At 40.0% G+C, this 22,454-nt stretch overlaps 1 protein-coding gene and 1 pseudogene across 1 annotated transcript; both read left to right on the top strand.

The window, feature by feature from the left end:
- Positions 1-3,373: 3,373 nt before the first annotated feature.
- Positions 3,374-4,290, top strand: LOC149255843 (uncharacterized). Its single transcript, XM_089457318.1, has 2 exons — positions 3,374-3,692; positions 3,800-4,290. The coding sequence occupies exons 1-2, from the start codon at positions 3,525-3,527 to the stop codon at positions 3,959-3,961; spliced, it is 330 nt and encodes a 109-aa protein (XP_089313444.1). The 5' UTR covers positions 3,374-3,524; the 3' UTR covers positions 3,962-4,290.
- A 2,272-nt stretch (positions 4,291-6,562) lies between these two features.
- LOC149255842 (9-cis-epoxycarotenoid dioxygenase NCED1, chloroplastic pseudogene) lies at positions 6,563-14,503 on the top strand (annotated as a pseudogene).
- Positions 14,504-22,454: the final 7,951 nt, after the last annotated feature.

Here is a 22,454-nt window from a genome sequence, read left to right as displayed (position 1 = left end):
ACTTCAAGAGCATCAGTTGCAAGGTATGTAATGAGATCCATGTATGTAGAAAGATCAATTGGATTTATGAGATCCATGTATGTAGAAAGGTCAATTGCAGAATTGATTGTCCTTCGGGAGATCGAAAAGTGTCAATTATACCAAGTTCATCAAAGATGGTCAAAGGTGGTTATGTCTTAAATGAGTTGAATGGGAAGGTCGAAGATTGTGGTGGTGAAAAGAACATTGTCTAGGAGACTTCAGAGTGGGGATTTTAGAGTGCCAGGGAGACTCCAGAGTGAGGATAAATGCCAAGGAAGACTAGTCAGACAAACACAACTATATGTAATTTATGTTTCTTGTAATACTCTTTGTAATTATGTAAATGTAAGCATTAAAGGAAGACTTGGAAATAATGCTTACATTAGTAAATAGGTAGATTAGTTTGTTGGTTTTGTTGAGAGATTTTCTGTTAAGTTATGGTATGTTCTATGCTTATAACAATTTACTTCTTTTTCTTATTATATTCCACTGAATAGCAATCACATGTACATAAAGTAAAGTGCAGATAGAACATTAAACGATTGACAGAAAACAAGCCAAGACAAGAGACACAAGATGTGGCGGCTAGCCAGGGACAAACCCCACAATGTGTGGGGAAACCCTTTGATCAAATCTTCTTTTATCTTCAATAATTCAGTAGAGAGAAATAGTACAATAAATCTGATTCATATCAGCAGTAGCAAACCCTAGATCAGTAGCGGCTTCATTATCAAACTAGGGCAAACCATATCTCACAAACCGACAGTCGGATTGACTTCATTCCACCACCAAAAGTTTCCGCTTCCAGAGGAGGTTCAGATGAACCTACAGCGCAGTTCAGATGAGGAGATCTTCTAGGCCACGCAAGTCAATCTTTGCTTCTGCAGTTGCAGCTTCAGTTTCAGCAGTTTCCGGCTTCAAACTAGGGCAGTCGATATCTTGCAAACCGTTTGTCGGATTGACTTCATTCCACCACCAAAAGTTTCGGCTTCCAGAGGAGGTTCAGATGAACCTACAGCGCAGTTCAGATGAGGAGATCTTCTAGGCCACGCAAGTCAATCTTTGCTTCTGCAGTTGCAACTTCAGTTTCAGCAGTTTCCGGCTTCAAACTAGGGCAGTCGATATCTTGCAAACCGTTTGTCGGATTGACTTCATTCCACCACCAAAAGTTGTGGCTTTCAAAGGAGGTTCAGATGAACCTACAGCGCAGTTCCAAAGAGGAGATCTTCTAGGCCACGCAAGTCAATCTGTACTTCTGCAGTTGCAGCTTCAATTTCAACAATTTCCGGCTTCACATGTGTGAGAGAGAGAGACCCATTTCAGCGCAGTAGAGAAGAGACTCATATCTGCGCAGTAGAGAGAGAGAGATGTGATGAGATGAGTGAGTCTAAATGAGGAAAAGTCCTCTTATATTTATACACAACGTTGGAGGGTGAATAGATGCGACTGTTGGGCTTATGAGCCTACATGAGTTGTAGGTCGGTTTGATAATAATTCCATAATCAAAATAAATTCATATCTCCATGAATACTTATCGGAATCGGATGATCTTTATATCAATCCTACACCTCTCGACGAGAGGAATCTAATAAAAATATTATCAGCCATGAATAAGATGACCCACATGAAGTTTTGCCCTGGTTGCCAATTTTAACATTTTCTCAACAAGCAATTCCTTGTTTGGAATCTGTTGGATCTCAAAAACACTATTTATGTGGCTTGTAATTTGGTTTTGGATGCAATAAAACGAATAGCTTTGATAGCAATTTGTCTCCTGTGTTTGCTCCTCAAATTTTTATGTTCTATAAGGGGGCAGACTTTCATTCCTGCCATATGTCTCTGGGTCTGGGATTGTTAACCTATTTTCTTACATCAAGGAAAATGAGCTCTTAACCAAGCAAAAACAGTTTTAGAGCATACTCTAAGCCCAATGAGAGTAGGTTTTTTCTCTTGCCAAATGTCTCTCAATTTTGCATGGTTAACCTATTTTATTGATTATAAGGAAAAATAATTCTTAACCGAGCAAAAACTATTCTAGAACATACTCACTCGAGTTAAAAAGATTGAATCTTTTTTATTTGATAGAAAAATTATAATATTTAAATTAATCAAGTACCTAACATATATTGATTAAAATTAAATTTTCCGTTATTTTAAAGGATCTATCATTAAAAATAAAATATTTGAAGAAAAAACCAATTTTAAAATCACTTTTAATTTATAAGGTTAACTGGGGTATTTAGCATTAATAATATGGGGAATTAAGTGCATTCTTCACAAATATTTAGATGTATGGTTGAAAGAAACATGCAGATATTTGGTAATTTGGAGTTGTTTCACCATCCGATGTTGAAGAGAGATTGGGTTAGTACTTTGAGTATTTGAGTATTTTTCAATTTGGAGTTGTTTGACCATTGGATATTGGCGAGAGTTTCGGTGAGTACTCCGAGTATTTGAGTTTTTTCAAGTTGTATAGCAAGTGAAATCATAGTAATTTAATTGTTCTATGTTTTGGTACTTTGTTTTGGTACTTTGAGTATTTGAGTCTTTTTCAAGTTGTATAGCAAGTGAAATTTATAGTAATTTAATTGTTCTCTGTTTTGGTTTTTTTTTGTTTTGTTTAGAAGAAGATGACGGCATATCGTGGCTTTTACCCATAACGAAGGCACCGAGATTTCCAATTTTCTAGTGATGGATGCACAATCTCCAACCCTTAGAAATCGTGGCCTTTGTTGAGCTCCCTACCAAAATTCTGTACGGATTCCATGGCCTCTTTGTTAGTGATGCTGACCTGGCAAACCAGAACTAATTCCGAGCTCGAGCTCGCATCTAGATTAATTTTCTGTCACATCTACACAGACTCGAAAACAAAAAAAACATTCGTTTTAACTTCACAATACGATACCAAACTGCGTGGTATTATTTTACAACTTAATTACTACAGCTGGCAAATCAATCTGTCATAAAGCATTAAATGCTCAAATATATGCATGCTCTATAACAAAACAAAATAACACACAATCTTTAGAATTGTGTGTTATTTTGTTATAAAGCATGCATATATCTAAAGAATTGTGTGTTATTTTGTTATTGAGCATGCATATATCTAAATATTTACTACCCTATGGCACGCTGGTTAACCCTTGCCCATTTAACATATGGTTCGGAACAATTAATATCGCAGTGCTGTGGAAATGGATAATTGAATTGATATACGGATCTGGTACTCACGTGAATTTTTCGCAGACCTTATTAATTTAATATTACTGAATTTTTCGCAGGCCTTATTAATTTAATATTACTGTTTTATGATGTGGGTGGCCCTCATTAACTATGTAGCACACCTCCAGATGCACTGCGACTATCGATGCCACCCCACAACCGTTCAATGGTGGCCTTTCCCAAAACTCATCCTAAGATTGTGATTAACCGAGGACAGGTTAGGGTAATTACCCCTCCGGGCCGCATCAGACAGTTCATTTGGTACTTCTCCGCCGGTTCCGATGGCTCTGCCATTCTTGTCCTCCAACTGCTTGTTACAGGCGGAAAGGGTGTGGAATGTCGGTGAAATGAAAGTTTCTCAGACTACTCAGGGAACCCTAAGCTCTCTGATGGTTCATTTCGGCTTCACTGCTTCTCGCAGAGGAATCCTCCCTTCACCTCCGAATCAGGTAAGTTCCTACTGTAAGTTTTGTTGTCATTCCTCCTGTTCCATTTCTTGGGTTTTTACTACTAAATTTTTGTTATAAGATAACTCCGAGGCGAGTTGTTTCGACAGGTGGGAAGGCCATCCTCCAGGACTGCTGGCTCCTCCACACTACTTCGAAACGCTGGATATTCATCTCCAGGTTGGTTCTTTTGCGTATTTCTGCTTTCTAGACCTCCTGTCCTTAACAAATCTCGAATGGATGGTTTGGTTGGGGTGAATATGTTATATTGAGCCTCCATATGCAAGAGAGTGTTTGCCTATATTTTAATTCCCGTTGGGGTTTTGTCTGTAGCTCCGGCATTCTCTGGCGAGATGCTAGAGGTGGTTCTGAGCCTTGAGGCTAAGGGTTGATCCTACTGTGTTGTTAATAACATTTAATCTATACCCTTAAGAAGTCTCGGTGTTGTTTTTGTTACATTATTACAGCTTAATATATATGGTTCTGAGCATTGAGGCTAAGGGTTGATCCTACTGTGTTGTTAATAACATTTAATCTATACCCTTAAGAAGTCTCGGTGTTGTTTTTGTTACATTATTACAGCTAAATTATATATATTATCGGTACTCAGATACTGTCTACATATTTGTCATTTTCTTATTGGATGATGGCTCTGTTATTTATTTTGGGAGAAGGTTCTGTCACATTCCTTCTGAGAAGAAACCTGGGTTATTCGATTAGGTGCTCCATACCCAGGGGTATGCACATCTGCGATTGTCATTTTTCTATTTTTATCTACTTAAGCATGATTCACATTTCTTTGTCGATGGTGTTGTGCTCTATTCAGGTTCATGTTAATTTGGCCGCCCACGATGGATTCTATTTATAGACCAAGTCATAATACTATTAGCGTCGTTGTTTTTTTTCCTTCCACAGTTCTGTATGCATTAAATGGATTCTTTTAAAATTTCAGTACAGTTGGTTTATTCATTTGCACAATATTTCCATGGTGGTTCTAATCCCTCGTTTAGCCGTTGATCGAGACCCTTCACAGTCTTTACTAGTGTTTGAACTGCCTCAGACTTGTTCAGTTATCCGATAGTCTAGCAGATAATGGGTGGTGGATGGATATGGAGTTTTGAGGTCCTGCTCACCTCCCAATTGTAGCTTTGTTTAACTGGTACGAACCATTGATCTCAAGCAACCTTCTGTTGCTATTCTAAGACCGGTTTCGTTGTGTAGGAAACAGATTCAGCGGATTATAACACTGTTCTAGCGTTATGACTCCTTCACTGGTTATATATGTGCATAAGCGTCCACTTTGCAGACTAATGACTATTTCACAAGGAAATGAATATGTTATGTTTATTATTCTTTTCAGCGTTCTTTTATATAATATGAATATGTGTTGTTCTTGCACATGAAACTGGTTGTTTTCTTTTATGTTAGGGAATATACCCGTTTTTTTTGTTTTTTGATATTTTTTGGCATAAAAGAACATGCTCCTTCATTTGTGTTTTTTAAGGAAACAAAAGCTTACTGTCTATATTCTATATTTCTCTAAAGAATATATATGTAGATACCAGTGTGACACACCACTGCACAATTTTCTTCTTATAAAACTAATTATGTTCTCAACACAAACATACAACACTGGTTACGACTATTTTCCTTAACAAATAAAATAAATAATTGGCTTTTCTTTCCTTTTTCCCAGTTAATGTCACCAATCTGTAACACAGTAACACAACGTCACAGTAATGTAGATGACTGTAATGTAAATTGCATCAATTATACCAACCGGAACTAGGAAGTCTCTCCTCCCAACCCTCCAACTTTGACACTGACAATGATGTCCAGTCTTTCCCCAAGCTTCCACTTGTCCAGACAATGTAAGTTCAAATCCTAAGTTGTTTGATCTCGGTTCAAATCCTAAGTTGTCTGATCTCCAAACCTCAGGACCTCGATCCAGTTTAGAGTCCCAACTTGCAAGGGTCATAGTAATGTAAATGACTGTAATGTAAATTGCATCAATTATACCAACCGGAACCAGGAAGTCTCTCCTCCCAACCTCCCAACCTTGAGATTGACAATGATGTCCAATCTTCCCCCAAGCTTCCACTTGTCCAGACAGTGTAGGTTCAAATCCTAAGTTGTTTGATCTCGGTTCAAATCCTAAGTTGTCTGATCTCGGTTCAAATCCTAAGTTGTCTGATCTCCAAACCTTAGGACTCCGGTCCAGTTTAGAGTCCCAACTTGCAAGGGTCACAGTAATGTAAATGACTATAATGTAAATTGCATCAATTATACCAACTGGAACCAGGAAGTCTCTCCTCCCAACCTTGAGACTGACAATGATGTCCAGTCTTCCCCCAAGCTTCCACTCGTCCAGACAGTGTAGGTTCAAATCCTAAGTTGTCTGATCTCCGTTCAAATCCTAAGTTGTCTAATCTCTAAACCTCAAGACCTCGGTCCAGTTTAGAGTCCCAACTTGCAAGGATCTACTGAGGATTCCACTGGCCCAAGTCCAGCTTAGGAATTCCTTAGAACAACAGTACTATGCGCACCTGCACATCGTCATGTGTTAGGTCTGTGTATCCTTTCACTCTTCTCCCTCTCTCTTCTTTTCCCCAAAAAAAAAGAATCCATCCTTGGAACTATCCTTTTCTAAGCAAGAAAAGAGACTCAAATGAGCTAACTGTCTGAGTTTTCTTTATTCAATTATACATATAACCACTTTTCTTTTAATACCCAAGAACTTTACTAAATCTGAGTTTCTACATTTATTTACCCTTGGACGAAACACCGCCCCTGGTGTTTATTTCAAACTGTTTAATCAAGTTTGGATATGCCCCGCACTCTCCTTGCCTACGTGGACGGTGTTTATATCCGCAATGGGCCGAATTCGAGATACGTCCCCAGAGGCGGCCACCATCTTTTCGACGACGACGGAATGCTTCACGCTGTCAAGATTAAAGATGGCCGAGACGGCGGGAGGTCGGGTAGTGCCCAACTTCTTTTCCGGTTTCTATAGCCTCGGTGCCGAATTGGTCAGGGGAGTCCTGTTCAACGCTAGAGTGGATCTCGGCCTCTTTAATCCCTTCAATGGCGCGAGATTGGCCAATACCAGTCTCTTATATTTCAATCACAGACTGATGGCGCTCGAGGAATCAGATTTGCCATACTCAATGGACGTCACGGAATTCGGCGACATCGTCACTGTCAGCAGGTATGACTTCGACGGGAAACTCTTCATGGCCATGATAGAACATCCCAAGATGGACCCTGAGACGCGAGAGATTTTTGCTTTCTGTTGCAATTTCATTCCTCTGTTTCTCAATTATTTCAGAGTGTCGCCTGCCGGAGAAAAAGAATTGGACGTCGGAATCCTGTCGATGTTGCAGTCGTCGTTTATTCACGATTTTGCGATAACAAAGCAGTATGCCATATTTCTCGATACCCAGATTGTGGTGGATCCCATGAACATGATTGTCGGCGGCGGCTCTCCCATGGGCTGTGACCCCACTAAGGTCTCGTGGCTCGGCGTGAAGAGGTTTTCCGTTACACCAAAACCCGCAGGTGTTGGTAAATGTTCCAAACCAGTAAGTAGGATCCCTAGTGTAACGACCTGCAGTTGCTGGGCGCGCAGGTGGACAGTGCGTGCACGCGGTTGGCTCGAACGAACGAGCGGTTGAGCTGAACGACTGCGGTTATATTGATGGGCGAGCTCACGACTTGAGTATGCGATGATATTATGCGCATATGAGGAGGGGGCGAGCATATATATATGTGTGGTGGCATGGTGACAAACGTTATGGATGCCGACCAACAATTGTGTGGAGCCGACGGTGCGTTTGGAAGACTTTGCGATGGTGTGTGGAGAGTTGGGAAAGTCGGCTGGGCAGCCAGAGTTCGTTGGTATAAGTTGCAAATGCGTTGAGTCATTCGGAGCATCATCCATCGCTCAACAATCTTCGCTCTAAGGAGTTAAGGCGCAGTTCTAAGGAGGAAGGCGCAGGTTATAGATGCGCCCATTCTTGGGCAGAGCTGCACGATGACAGCGCGGTTGTGGGTGAAGGAGCGGGGAGGAGCGGCCGACGGTTGGGTGAGGGTGTGCACGGGTGTGTGGCGCCCGATTTGTGCGAAGGTGCCCGACAGTGAAACGGAGCGCTCGGTTTGTGCGACGACTTGACACGGGTTCTTGGGTGGCTCGGGTGAGTGCCCGCTCGTCGTGCAAGTGTGCACGGAGGTGAATGAAGGGTTGGTGAGTCGTGTGGCGACCATGCAGAGGCGTTGACGAGCTGGGCAACCGAGTTTGCCGAAAGTTGTAAAATTGGCTAAGTATGAAACTTGGTGTTTCCAAGTATACTTGTAAAGCGTTGTAAGTTGTTATAATATATTGTTCGGGCAAACTCATTGTTCAGGGAGTTGCCCTTCCCTTTATACTGTGCAATTGTGTTATCTTTAATAATTGCTGATGTTAATGAATGTGTATGGGTGTTCATTGGTATAAAGGATAAACATAATTATACTTGGTTGCGAAACACAAACTAAGTAGGGAAAAGTGAATTAGGCGTAGTCCACGAACATAAGTATTGGTGAAAAGAAAGTGTTCGGTGGTGCCGCACCTCGCCAAGCGTGGTTGAAAGACTACCGCCAAGTTGGGGGTGTGACAGGTGGTATCAGAGCTAGTGCCAGGGAGCTGGTGCTGGTGTTAGAGCAGGGTTGCTCGTGACGAAGTGCAGGTGTGTAAACACTTGGAGTTTGTGACAGTGAAGCAGGTACTTGCAGGTGAAAGAGGTTGGTGAACACTTCCTGATAAGTGTTGCATCAAGGACTTGGGTTGCAGGCATCTTGGTGAAGTTGTTGGATGGTCGAAACTAGATTGCAAAGGAGAAGGAAGCTGTTAGCAATGGCAGTTGAATCTCAGGCTGGGTCTAGTCACGGTGCGAAGGATGCTACTATAGCACTTATGGAAAAAGTGTTGGAAAGGATGGAGGACATGGAAGCTTTCTGGACTAAGAAGATGGACTTGTTCGATAAGGAGCAAGAGGCCAATTCGAAGATGAGGGATGAGCTCGATGAACTCCGGACTCAACATGAGTACACTGATCTTATGTGTACACAACTTGAAATAAAGGTCAAGGAGATTGAAGAGGCAAGAGACCGAGGTCTTGCAAAGATCGTGAACTTGCAGAAATCTCTTGGTGAAGCCAAAGATGAGATCGCGGTGTTGAAGAAGGCCGTGAGGCATAACTCAGGTGGAGGAGTGCCTCATGTGAAAGTTAAGGAACCAGAATCTTATGATGGTACAAGGAGTGCAAAGACTCTTGGCAACTTTCTATGGGACATGGAGCAATACTTGGAACGCTTGGGTCTATCTGATGATGAGACAAAGGTGAAGGTGGCTGCTTAGTTCTTGACAAAGGATGCTAAGATGTGGTGGCAAAGGAGGATGGATCAGATTGCCAATGGCAGTGCTGGTGACATTACTTCGTGGGATGACATGAAGAAAGCTTTGCAGGCTCATTTCAGTCCTCAGGATGAAACGTGGGAAGCAAGGATGAAAATTAAGTTCATAAAGCAGACAGGGAACCTACAGACATATCAGCGGGAGTTTGCAAGTGCGGTTCTGGAACTTCTCGACATGGCGGAGAGGGACAAGGTGTTCAATTTCATTATTGGGTTGAAGCCTTGGGCACACAATGAAGTGAAGAGGTAGAGGATTAAGACACTTGAGGAAGCTTTTACTGTTGTGGACAGGTTGGTGGAGCATTATGATGAAACTTCTGATGATAGGAAGCAGAAGTCCGATAAACCGAAAGAGAAGAAGATGGATGATGCGTCAAAATCGAATGATGATTCGAAGATGAAGAAAGCCTTGAAGTGTTGGATATGTGCTGGACCACATACGGTGAAGACTTGTCATTCTAGACCGAAAGTGGCTGCGATTGCATAATCTAATACGATGAAAGAAGCAACTTCTGTGGGGACGATGCAGATTCTTGGAGTTGCTGCTGCTGCGGAGGTGGTCTCTCGAAGAGATCTTGAGAGGAACAGTTTGGAGTATGTTCGGATGAAGGTTGGAGGTGCTGATATACTCATTATGGTGGATAATGGGGCCTCTCACAACTTCATGGGGGAAGATATTGCGAGAAGAATTGGGTTGAAATTTGTATCGGTGAAGGCACAGATGAAGACAATGAATTCTCCTCCCGCTGAAGTTCTTGGTGTAGCTGAAAAAGTGGACACAACAATAGGTGAGTGGACAGGGAAGGTCAACTTCACTATAGTGCGGATTGATGACTATGAGGCTATGCTAGGGATGGAATTCATGAAACAATTTGATGCTATGATTGTTCCACATTTGAAGAAGCTGTACATTTACGATGGAAGGGAAGATGTACCCATTGGTGTTCCAACCATTGGAGTGACAAAGCCTAATTGTAAGTTGGCGGTGATGCAGATGGGGGATGAGAAGCGAATGGAAGACATGAGTAAGCGGTTGTCTACGGTTGAGACAAAGCTTACCGAATAGTCATTGGTCATCAGGACACTTTCAGATAGTATCTTGGATTTATCAAGAAGGCCAGAAGTGGTTGAGGATGATGATGATGATGAGGAGGCATATGTGAGGCCGAATGTCCAGGGGGAGGATCGGGTCACTTATCTACAGAGGATGTAGATAGAAGATCCTGACCGATGGATTGAGTTGATTAGTGAGGGTGAGCCTTCAGGCTCTACTCCCTCCACATCTTCTTAGATGACATAGAGGATGGGGCTCATTGTTAGTTGCTCATGGCAGTGAGTCCTTAAAACATATTGAGCAGATATGACAGATGGTGCAGGGATGGCTTGGCATCAAGCATCATGACATGTTGTAGATGGGATGGAGTTTCCATGGCTCTGAACATGGTGGAAAGATTCTTGGTGGGTTCGAGATGTGGCAGAATCCGAGATAGACTGGTGAAAGGCATAAGGAGGGACATTCTTATGATTTGAGCGTGACAGTTGGATTGATCACCCGACTAGTTCAAGTCATGGGGGCTAGCAGTGTACCAGAGAGATGTTGACATCAGGCAGGCAGGAAGGATGACAGTTCACAGGATGAGGACAACACATGGTGGAGATGGAGTTCTACATATGTTGCAAGGATGTTTGCAGTATGTGGAGGAGTTGACATCATGGACCAAGGACGAGACAGATATTGATGTTGATCTTGGTGGATGGCTACCAGGATGGTACGTTGTCGAGGACGACAACGATTTCAGGTGGAGGAGGATGTAATGACCTGCAGTTCCTGGGTGCGCGGGTGGACAGTGCGTGCGTGCGGGTAGGCTCGAACGGACGAGCGGTTGAGCTGAACGACTGCGGTTATATTGATGGCCGAGCTCACGACTTGAGTATGCGATGATATTATGCGCATATGAGGAGGGGGTGAGCATATATATGCGTGGTGGCATGGTGACAAACGTTATGGAGGCCGACCAACAATTGTGTGGAGTCGACGGTGCATTTGGAAGACTTTGCGATGGCGTGTGGAGAGTTGGGCAAGTCGGCTGGGCAGCCAGACTTCGCCCCACAGTGGGTATAAGTTGCAAATGCATTGAGTCATTTAGAGCATCATCCATCACTCAACAAGCTTTGCTCTAAGGAGTTAAGGCACAGTTCTAGTGCGCAGTTCTAAGGAGGAAGGCGCAGGTTATAGATGCGCCCATTCTTAGGCAGAGCTGCACGGTGACAACGCGGTTGTGGGTGAAGGTGCGGGCAGGAGTGCCCGGTGGTTGGGTGAGGGCGTGCACGGGTGTGTGGCACCCGATTTGTGCGAAGGTGCCCGACGGTGAAACGAAGGAGCGCCTGGTTTGTGCGACGACTTGGCACGGGTTCTTGGGTGGCTCGGGTGAGCGCCCGCCCGTCGTGCAAGTGTGCACGGAGGTGAACGAAGGGTTGGTGAGTCGTGCGGCGACCGTGCAGAGGCGTTGACGAGTTGGGCAACCGAGTTTGCCGAAAGTTGTAAAATTGGCTAAGTATGAAACTTGGCGTTTCCAAGTATATTTGTAAAGCGTTGTAAGCTGTTATAATATATTGTTCGGGCATACTCATTGTTCAGGGAGTTGCCCCTCCCTTTATACTATGCAATTGTGTTCTCTTTTATAATTGCTGATGTTAATGAATGTGTATGGGTGTTCATTGGTATAAAGGATAAACATAATTATACTTGGTTGTGAAACACAAACTAAGTAGGGAAAAATGAATTAGGCATAGTCCACGAACATAAGTATTGGTGAAAAGAAAGTGTTCGGTGGTGTCGCACCTCGCCAAGCGTGGTTGAAAGACTACCGCCAGGTTGGGGGCGTGACACCTAGCGTGGAAATTACAGATTCCATAGAGGTGCGGTGATTCTACCAACACCCCCCTCAAACGCAACTGGGGGGAATCGAACCTGGGTTCGAGCTCTGATACCATGTGGAGGTATGTCGTTACACCAAAAGCCGCAGGTGTTTGTAAACGTTACAAACCAGTAACTAGGATCCCCAGTGTTAGGACATGTGGTCCGTGCGATGGGTAGGGCGACTCCACCGTGCGAAGGACGTGTGAAATATGAAACGAAACGAACCTTGGACGAGTTTATAAGGCGTTGGGCGAGCGATGAGGGGGCGATCCCACGAGTTGGGCGGGCCGACCTACCTCATGGGCGAGAGTTCGCATTATGAACGAGTCGGTTGGGCGTTTGGTGTGGGTCGGCCGGGTGACACAACTCGCCACCCGCCCGTATATATTGGAGGGCGTTTGGAGGCAAACGACCATCATTCGATCAACACGAGTTCGAACAAGGAGTTTTGTGGATGAGCCCGCACGACGGGCGGAACTCGGGTGTAAAACTCGTTCAAGAAAGTCGTTCAGAAAAATCGGGTGAGGTCGTCGGGCAGAACTCGGGCGAGGTCATTCAGGCAGAACTCGGGTGAGGTCGTTCAGGTAGAACTCGAGCGAGGTCATTGGGCAGGAAACTCGGGCGAGGTTGTTCGGGCGAATCGGGTGAGGTCGTTTGGGCGCGCTGGGTGAGGTCGTCGGGCGACCTGGGTGTAGTCGTTCGGGCGAGCCGGGTGAGGTTGTTGGAGGGACCCAGGTGAAGTCGTTCCGGCGAACCGGGTGAGGTCGTTCTGGCGAACCGGGTGAAGTCGTGTGGCGACCCCGGTGAAGTTGTGTGGCGACTCGGGTGAACGAGTTCGGGTGGACGTGTGGACAGGCGGCCGGGGGAGGGCGCGCCGTGCATGCCGAAATGAAGAATCATGCGGACGGGCGACCGGGTGAGGGCATGCCGTGCACGACGAAATGGTGGAAACAATGAAGTGTTGAGATTGTGAACGGAGGTGTGACTCGTGCGGAGGCGCTCGTGTGTGGCGACTTGGTTACGACGAGGTGCGCCCAAGTTGGGCAAACAACACGATCGTGCGACGAGGTGAACGAAAGGTTGGTGAGTCGTGCGGCGACCGTGTGGAGGCGTCGACAAGCTGGGCAACCGAGTTTGCCGAAGTTGGAAAATTGGCTAAGTGTAAATTTGGGGTTTGCCAAGATTTAACTTGTACTTGTAAAAGAAGATTATATATATTGATTTGGGCAGACTCATATCGCAGGGAGTTGCCCCTCCCTTTATACTGTTGTGCATTTGTATTGTATAATGCTATTTATGTGAATGTTATGGGTTTCACTTGTATAAAGGAACACATTAATAATACTTGGTTGTGAAACAGAAACTAAGTAGGATAAGTGGAATGTTAGGCGTAGTCTACAATCGTAAGTATTGGTGAAAAGAAAACGATTGGTAGTGTCGCACCTCGCTATAAGCGGTTGAAAGACTACCACAGGTGTAGGGGCGTGACACCCAGGGTGGAAATTATGGATTCATAGAGGTGCGGTGATTCTTCCAACACCCCCCTCAAACGCAACTCGGAGGAATCGAACCTGGGTCCAAGCTCTGATACTTGCGGGTTTTGGTGTAACGTTAAACCTCCACATGGTATCAGAGCTTGGACCCAGGTTCGATTCCCCCGAGTTGCGTTTGAGGGGGGTGTTGGACAATCACCGCACCTCTATGAATCCGTAATTTCCACCCTAGGGATCCTAGTTAGTGGTTTGTAACGTTTACCAACACTTGCAGGTTTTGGTGTAACGACAAACCTCCACACGACATTCTCTCGCACTACGCAACGGACGAGGCTGCGATGAAATGGTTGGAAGTCCCATGCTTCAATTTCATCCATTCGCTAAACGTGTGGGACGAGGGCGACGAGATCGTGTTGATTGCTGTGAATTTTTACCCGGTGGAGCACCTTCTGGAGAGAACCCATCTGGTCCATTCCACAATAGAGAAGGTCTGCATAAATTTGAGAAACGGGATTGTATCCAGAAAGCCATTGTCTTCAAAATGTTTGGAGTTGGGCGTCATCAATCCCCGGTTCGTTGCGAAGAAGAACAGGTATGCATATATGTCGATAGGAGCACCGTTGCCTAAACTCTGCGGGGTCGTTAAACTCGACTTTGATATGGTGGAGGTGACGGCTGCCATGGAGGGCGTGGTTGTGTCGAGGTCGTATGGTGAAGGTTGCCTCGACAGTGAGCCGTTCTTCGTGGCCCGGAGTTCGGATCCAAATGCCGAGGAGGACGACGGGTACATCGTGACTTTTACCCATAACGAAGGCACCGGGATTTCCAATTTTCTGGTGATGGAAACGCAATCTTCGACCCTTGAAATCGTGGCCTCAATTGAGCTCCCTGCCATGTATGGATTTCATTGGCTCTTCATTAGCGACGCTAACCTGGCAAACCAAAACTAATTGCCAACTTGCATCCCGATTAATATTCACTAAAAATAGAAACATCTCATGATATTGCCATCTAATTTTAAAAAGGGAGAAAACTATTTTTTTTGTCTTTTAATGAGAAACTTCTAAATTTATGGTGTGTTTCATATATACAAATGACATTTTATTGGTAAAAGCTGGCATGGACTATCATCGTCAAGTTTTAGGACTATTCTTGTCAAATTTTAAGAGTTATATGTGGAATGAAAATTTTCAAATGTTATTCATAAAATTGGTAAAATGTTTAATTTAATTCTTATTTTTATTACTTTATAAAATTGATATTATTATTATTTTAAATTAATATATATGGAAAATTTGAATCAATGACTTTTTTATAAATAATGTTTTAACCATGCAATTCAAAATCTCATGACTAAACATATATATAGATTATTTGTAATGGTTAAGAAGAAATTCTTATATGTAAGGAGAGATTATATATAAGGAGAGATTATTTCCAGCCGTGGAGAATAAATTCTTATTCTTCTCACTTAAGGTCCTTTCTAATAAATAATAAAACATTATTGTAATATGTTTAAATGTCACTAAATTTACATCATCCTTCACAGACATAGACGTATATTTTCCTCAAAATAGTTCTTATAGAGTATTTATATTTATATATAAGCAACTCTTTTACGAATTTTAATAATCCATACATTAAATAATTTTTTTTCACAATTATATATATATATATATATATAAATTTGAATAAATCTTAATAACACCAATAAAATAGCTAATAAATTTTAATAATCCATTCATCTAATAATTTTTTTCACAATTATATATATATATATTTAGAAATGCGAATAAATGTTAATAATACATAACAATAACAAGAATATTAAAATGGCTATTTAATATTTTTTACAATTGTTTTATATATAATCTAATCTAAATGGCTACTTGAGTGACCACCAATTGTTATCTCTATGTGGAATTTTGAAAGTTGTAAAAAATATTTCTACAAAATAAGAAAAGATAATCATAATTTAGTTGCCAAATTAATACTCGAACAACCACACCCCTTGAAATCGCTGGTAAAAAAAAAGAAACACTTTTAAAACATACTCTGAACCTAATAAAAAAATTTGAATCAATTTTTATTTGATTTAAATTTTCTATCAAATATTAAAAATTGAATCAATTTTTATTTGATATAAATTTTTTATTATTTAAATTAAATATTAATATATACAAATTATAATTGAATTTTCATTTATTTTAAAGAATATTTTGTTAAATAAAAAAATAAAATTATTTAAAGAAATAAATTTTAGGATCATTTGAAAAACAACACATTTTAAAATAGCCACTTTTCTATAAGGTTAATTTGGGTAGTTTGCATTAATAAAATGGTGGTATTCAATGCATTCTTCACGAGTCATTTTAAAATAACCACTTTTCTATATGGTAGTTTGCATTAATAAAATGGTGGTATTCAATGCATTCTTCACGAGTATTTAGATGTGTGGTTGAAAGAAACATACAACCTCTACAGCTATTTGGTATTTGGTATGTGTGGTTGAAAGAAACATACAACCTCTACAAATATTTGGTAATTCAAAGTTGTTTAGCCATTGGATGTAAGAGGATATAGGTTAGCAATTTTATTATTTTTGTTTCAAGTTGTATAGTAATTGAAATCAGATTACTTTTTTCTATGTTTTGGTTTTTTGGTATATTTTTTTGATATATTTTAAGAGATATGTAATATGAATTGTTGGAATCATAAATTTGAATTATGAATTTTGCATAATTCTAGTGGTACGGAGATTTTCAGAGTGTTGAATTTATTTATGTAAGGAACAAAAGCTCATAATTTCATTTGAAAATTTATTGTCGGATTGTAAATAAAAAGCCAAAACGTGGAGGAGTTAAATTGTGTCATTAAAAGTATTTGGCCAACTATGTCGAAAAAATTCTTTTACATCTACTTTGAAGAATTAAATATGTAGGTTTATGCTATATCTAAGAAACCTTTGATCTTTCCAAAAAACACATACATTCATAAATTCAAGGATGATCAAATCATTTCTTATAGTAAGAACATATTTCCTAAAAAGAAAATATGTAAAGTTTTTTGCTATAGCTTTTAAGTTTGAGATGCCATGATTATGCTCAAATAACTATGTAGAAGAACAACTCTATCATATAGAATCATTTTGTAGATATTGTGTGATTTAGATTTGTATGATTATGATCATATAGTGCCTTTGGTTATATTTTTGGTTTTATCTCGAAATAATAAGTATCTTTTTATCGTGGAAAACAAAAACCTTATAAAAAAAAAAATCCCTTTTAACAACTTATAAATATGTTTAAATAAACTTTGTTTGGGGTAGTTTAAGTGACAATGGTAGTGGAAATGAAATCTCACTGAAGAGGAAGTTTTAGGCTTAAAACTTTTGGCATTATATAATAAAGATGAAAAGTATAAATAAGATTGAATAATTATTTTAATATATAAAGACAAATTATCTATATTTTTTTTTTGTTCCTATTCATGATATGATATAATATATATTTTATAATATTAAATTTATTTTCTTTATATTAAAATTTTGTTCCTATTCATGATAGGATACAATACATATTTTATAATATTAAATTTATTTTCTTTATTTTTTTAATATATAAAGACTAAAATTATCTATATTTTTGTTGGTTCCTATTCATGGTATGATACCATGTATCTTTTATAATATTATATTTATCATGCCACTCAAACCCAAATAATTTTGTCATAAATATTTTATATATATATATATATATAGTCATTTATGTCAACTACATTGTCTTTGTTAAAAGTAGTGTTGTCCAAGTTTGTAGTAAAATATAAAATATGTTCATTAGAGGAAGTGTTGTAGTACACAAGGAAGTTGAGGCTCAGGTGGATCCAAACTGAAATCAAGCAACAATGGGCATTGTAGATAAGATGGAAAAAAACTTTATGTTTTCATAATGAACAAAATTTGGTGTTACATGGAATGGAACGACCACAAGGAACAGAATTTGACATTTCTTTGACGTGCCACACTAAACAAATTTGGTGTTTCTTTAGGGCAAAGGAAAATGAAAAGAAAATCACGATGTCAATACAAATGATGTAATTTTGTATGAAATAATGGTTGAAAATATTGAAACTAAATCTTGGCCCCTAATCCATGATTAGGGATGATTAAACCAAAAATAGTGTGCACTAAACAGGGTTAGCAATGCTTAAGCATACAAAGGTACTAGAGCACTAGGTACCAAATTGAGCATAAAGCATTATGCTGATATGATGTGGCAACTGGGATGACATGAAATCTAGCATGGTGCGGCACCTTCACGTGGATGTCAAGTGGTAGATTTGATGGCATGGTGATGGGAGGTAATGACATGTGGTAGGTAGATTTGGCAAATTTAACAAGATAATTACATAATTGGAAAGTGGCGTGGTACAAATATTAGCGCTCAAACACATCATAGGTTTTGAATGGTTGAAGCAAAGGGCATAGCAAGTGACTTGGTAGGTGATGTATAGTGTTACATTAGGATAGACATAGCAAGTCATTTGGTATATGACGTAAAGTATTACATTAGTTTAACAATATTTTTTGTGTTTTTTTTTTATTCTTTCTTTATATATCTTGAAAGTCATGGAAATTTTGGTTATATTTTGAGAAAATCTGGCAAAGATTTTTGTAAATCCAAGTTATGGTTGTTAAACTTCAAAAGTTTAGGAGTCCCAGACATTTTTGATGATGCGGAATCCATTTCCACCATAAAAAATACAATTCAAAAACTGCCTCTACAAGAATTTTTGAAAATTTTGTGCCTAAATTTTGGTCACTGTTGGCCATCTAGACAATTCCTCTGCCTCCGTTAACGACTCCCTGAGATACCAAAATTTCGAACAACAACATAGTGTAGTTTTTATGTAAGAAGCCAAAGCGGATATCTTATATGACTTGGCAGGTGTAATGTAACAGTGATAAGGTTGCAAAAAAAATACCACATGGCATTCCAAGATTGGTCCACCATGGAATGACGTTGCATACTACGAGTCTCAGGACTTGGCCCAGGGTCGTGTTTTGCAAAGATTTTCTATGTATTTGGTTTTGGCCAAAATGGCCCCAAAAACCAAGGCTTTACACTCAAATAATTAATATCCAAGGTTCACTCGCAAAATCCAATGCCGATGGAGCCTTTCCGTGGTCTCAAGGATGGCGTTAAAGTGCCTTTTGTTGGGGAAATCAGGTGGGTGGTTTTGAAGGATGTAAGGAAAGAATCACTGTGAAATCCGAAGAATTTGACTTGAAAATCAAAATCCAATTGCAAAGTCTAACCAGGACGAAGATGATCTGATTCAATGTTTGGTGATCATTTTATTATACATTGTTTTTTATGTGGTTCATATTGTTGCGATTTGGAAGCCCCATAAAAAAAACGATCATCCCATAAAAGAAGAACTGAACATAATTTAACTACATAATTGTTGTGTTGAAATTGATGCATGTTCACATAGTTACTCTAATAACATGCATTATGGTAACATCTGTGGTGATATTAGTGGTATTGTTTTTCTTTGGTATTGGAATTATGATTTCAATTCATTTGTGTATTATGGTTAGAGCAATCAGAAGTTTGAGCGACAAGAGCCCTGCAGAGAGTGGAAGTTCTTCTGCTGTCGATGGGAATGGTGTGGGGATGTCCCAGGAGGAGGTTCAAAAGCTACCTGCCTTTGAATATAAACATGGAGGTATGCATATTATGTTACATAGAATGCTTTTCAATGATGCTAACAATAATGATGATAGGATTGAGAATGGATTATGGATACATCAATTTGATTGTTCATAGTGTGTTGTTCGCTTGGATGGATTTTAGAGGGGTGAGACATGCAGGCTATTGCCTCTTTGTAGGTACACTTTTCATGCACAATGTGTGGATTTAGGGTTGTCTAAGAACCCCTTGTGTCCCATTTGTAGGACCAACGGTTAGCAAAATGGTGGGGAAAGAGGGACAGTGGTGATGGAGAATGTGTTAGAGTTAGCCCAAGTTGGGAGATGTCAGTGGGAAGTGGGACTAGAGACGTTGCTATTGGGGTTGGTTTGCAAGGAGGGTTAAAAGGAGAGAGTAGGTTTGATTTTCATCAGTATGAGATGTATAATTTGTTTATGAGAGCAAAGCTATTGATACCATACAAACTGATTTGGTTCCAAATATAAAGTTGCAATACATACCTTTTGTGTATTTTACACATTATGGAGATCGAAAAATTGCTCCATCTTTAGTATCCATGTTCTAGGATCTTTGCCATCAAATTTCCTCGTATCGATTTTCGGAAGATGGTGGCTTTTCAATCCAACATTAGAGTCTATGAAATCATGATTAACATTTCTTTTGTTCTCATCATGAGTTTCTTTTACTACCCTTTCACCATTAGTGCCCATTTTTTGTAGCAACTTATTCAAATTTATCTTCAATTCTTCCATCTTATCGTTTATGCCATTCATCTTAGCTTCCACGCCATCCATATTAGCTTGCATGCCATTCATAATATCTTCCACGCCATTCATCTTGGCTTCCATGCCATTCATCTTGGCTTCATTTACCTTTAGTAAGTGAAATTTGTTGTACTTGGTCTTGTAATTTTGATATATCATGTTGCATTTCTTCCTCTTCTTTATGAGTCATGCTAGAGCTTTTATGTTGCTTGCTAGGTGTTTCCATTTTATTTATTCGGGGATTAATTAATAATAATAATTCTTCACTATTCCCTTTGAATTCTTTCAAAATAATTTTCCAAACCAATTTTATGCGAAATTTTAAAAAAACTATACACACTTTTTTCACTTTGTAAGAGCTCGATGTTGAATCTATTGTATCTCTGTAACTGCGGACCTAGAATATATGAAATCTTGTCCTGCGGTAGCCCTTTGAGTCCTCTTTCTAACCCCACAAGTCTCATCAAAATTTCATTCTCCAAGAAATAGTTATGCCAAATCTCCCATGGTGACCCGATTATAGACTAGTTCAGTATTGCAAACTTGTACGACGTGCCACGTTACACTGTTTCAACCTTAGTAGCTAAAATTGATACACAACAAGCTATAGGCCATCCTCTTTCTGAAACTTCTAACAAAATTTCAATCTAATTCTCCAAACAAAAGTTATGATGGTTTTCCCCAGGTCACTTGTTTTGAATGTAATTCGGGAGTGTGAAAACCCTAACTTTCTCGGATCATATCTCTACACATATAGCAAGAAAAAATTTGAAATTCAGAACTGAATTTTAGAACGATTTCGTCTCAAATGGGCTTTTTTTTTTAATCTTTTGAAACAACATAGAAAAAAAGTTATAGCGAAAATGCCACAATGACCTATTTGGAGCAGCGAAACTCTAGAATACAAGTTTTGATACCAAATATTAGGACCCAGCTCACAAAAAGATGGAAAAGATAGATCAATACCTTAGAATCCTCTTCGAGGGGGAAAACTCTTCTACATTACACAAATGAACAATTCTTGGATGATACAAATGACTAAACGTCCCTTCTATATATAGGAGTCTAAGGGGTCACAATATAATCAAGTCGACATAATAGTAATAACATAAGGGCACAAAAATAACAATAATGGGTTTCTATGGGGCATACTAATAACAATATGGGGACAATAGGGGCACAATAATAACAATAAGGGATACAATGACAATAGTAATGGGGGAATCACTAGTATTATAGGGTCCTAACATGGAATGTTGAGCTCGAAGGAATTTCCCCTACAGCCTTGGTGATGGTGTATGGCCCATATTAGAATGGGTGAAGTTTGCAGTGGGGTCCAGTGAATCGCTCCTTCTACAAATGTAGCCAAGCGTTTCCTCCCACCTGGAACTTGTGGAACACCTAATGATGATCATAGTGTTGTTTATACTTAGCATGGTCCTTGTCCAATATATCATGGAACTGTTGGCGGATGTGTTGAATGAGCTCAATGAAGTTGTTGGCCCTGTCGGTTTCATATTGGACGTGAGCCAAATCTGCCTAAGTAGATACAAATGGTATGGCCACATTAATGGGACATAAAGGTTGAAATACAAACCCTCCCTGAAAGGGGTTGTGGCTCGTTGAGCTATGGAGAGGTCTGTTGTAGCTGTGTTGGACATAAGGGAGGCTTTCATCCCATGTGTTTGGATGCTTCAAGTTTTACATGTGCAGAATGTGTACCTCTGTTTCTCCATCACTTTGGGGGTGGAAAGTCGTGGATTTAGTAAGTTTGGTATCCAACATTGACTAGAGACTTGATCAAAATTCACTTTAGGAATCTGTTGTCCTGATCCGAGACAATGAATTATGGATCCCAAAGTGTACCCACACTCGCTCAAAGAAGAGCTTAGTAGTGGCCTCTCCTGTGATACTCTTCTTGCAGGCTACCATAATGTCCATTTTATAGAATTTGTCAACGACCACGAAAACATAGTCGTTGTCGTGCTTAGTCGAATGAAGACTCGACATGTAGTCCATGGAGATAGATTTCCAAGGTTGTTATATACTTAGGGGGGATAATATGGGGTATAAAGGGAGGTAGGCAAGGTAATAATGTAATAATGTGATGGGCCATAGTAATAAATAAGATGGTTAACTCATATCATGTAAGGGACCACAAGTAGTTAGTAATAATGTAATGGGCCCATGGTATTAGTTCGATGGTATGAGGGAACCATGGTAATGATCCATGGTATTGTATGTATGAGACCTATATAGACGCTAGAGACTCCACATGGAGAAATGTCAAGGATTATTGTATGAACAAGGATATGGCTTGTGGAGTGTTCTTCTACTTTAAGGAGTGAATGTATGGTGTTGCCCTACCTTAAGGGTTTTGATCAATAAGAGAAACATTTATCTATATTCAATTTTTGTTATTT

This window comes from Pinus tabuliformis, chromosome 7 (genome assembly GCF_031772625.1).
Source record: "Pinus tabuliformis cultivar Carrire ecotype Pingquan chromosome 7, CPIR1, whole genome shotgun sequence".
NCBI classification, from domain to species: Eukaryota; Viridiplantae; Streptophyta; class Pinopsida; order Pinales; family Pinaceae; genus Pinus; species Pinus tabuliformis.
Note: the sequence above shows the minus strand (reverse complement) of the source record. Positions and strands in the feature narration are given on the sequence as shown.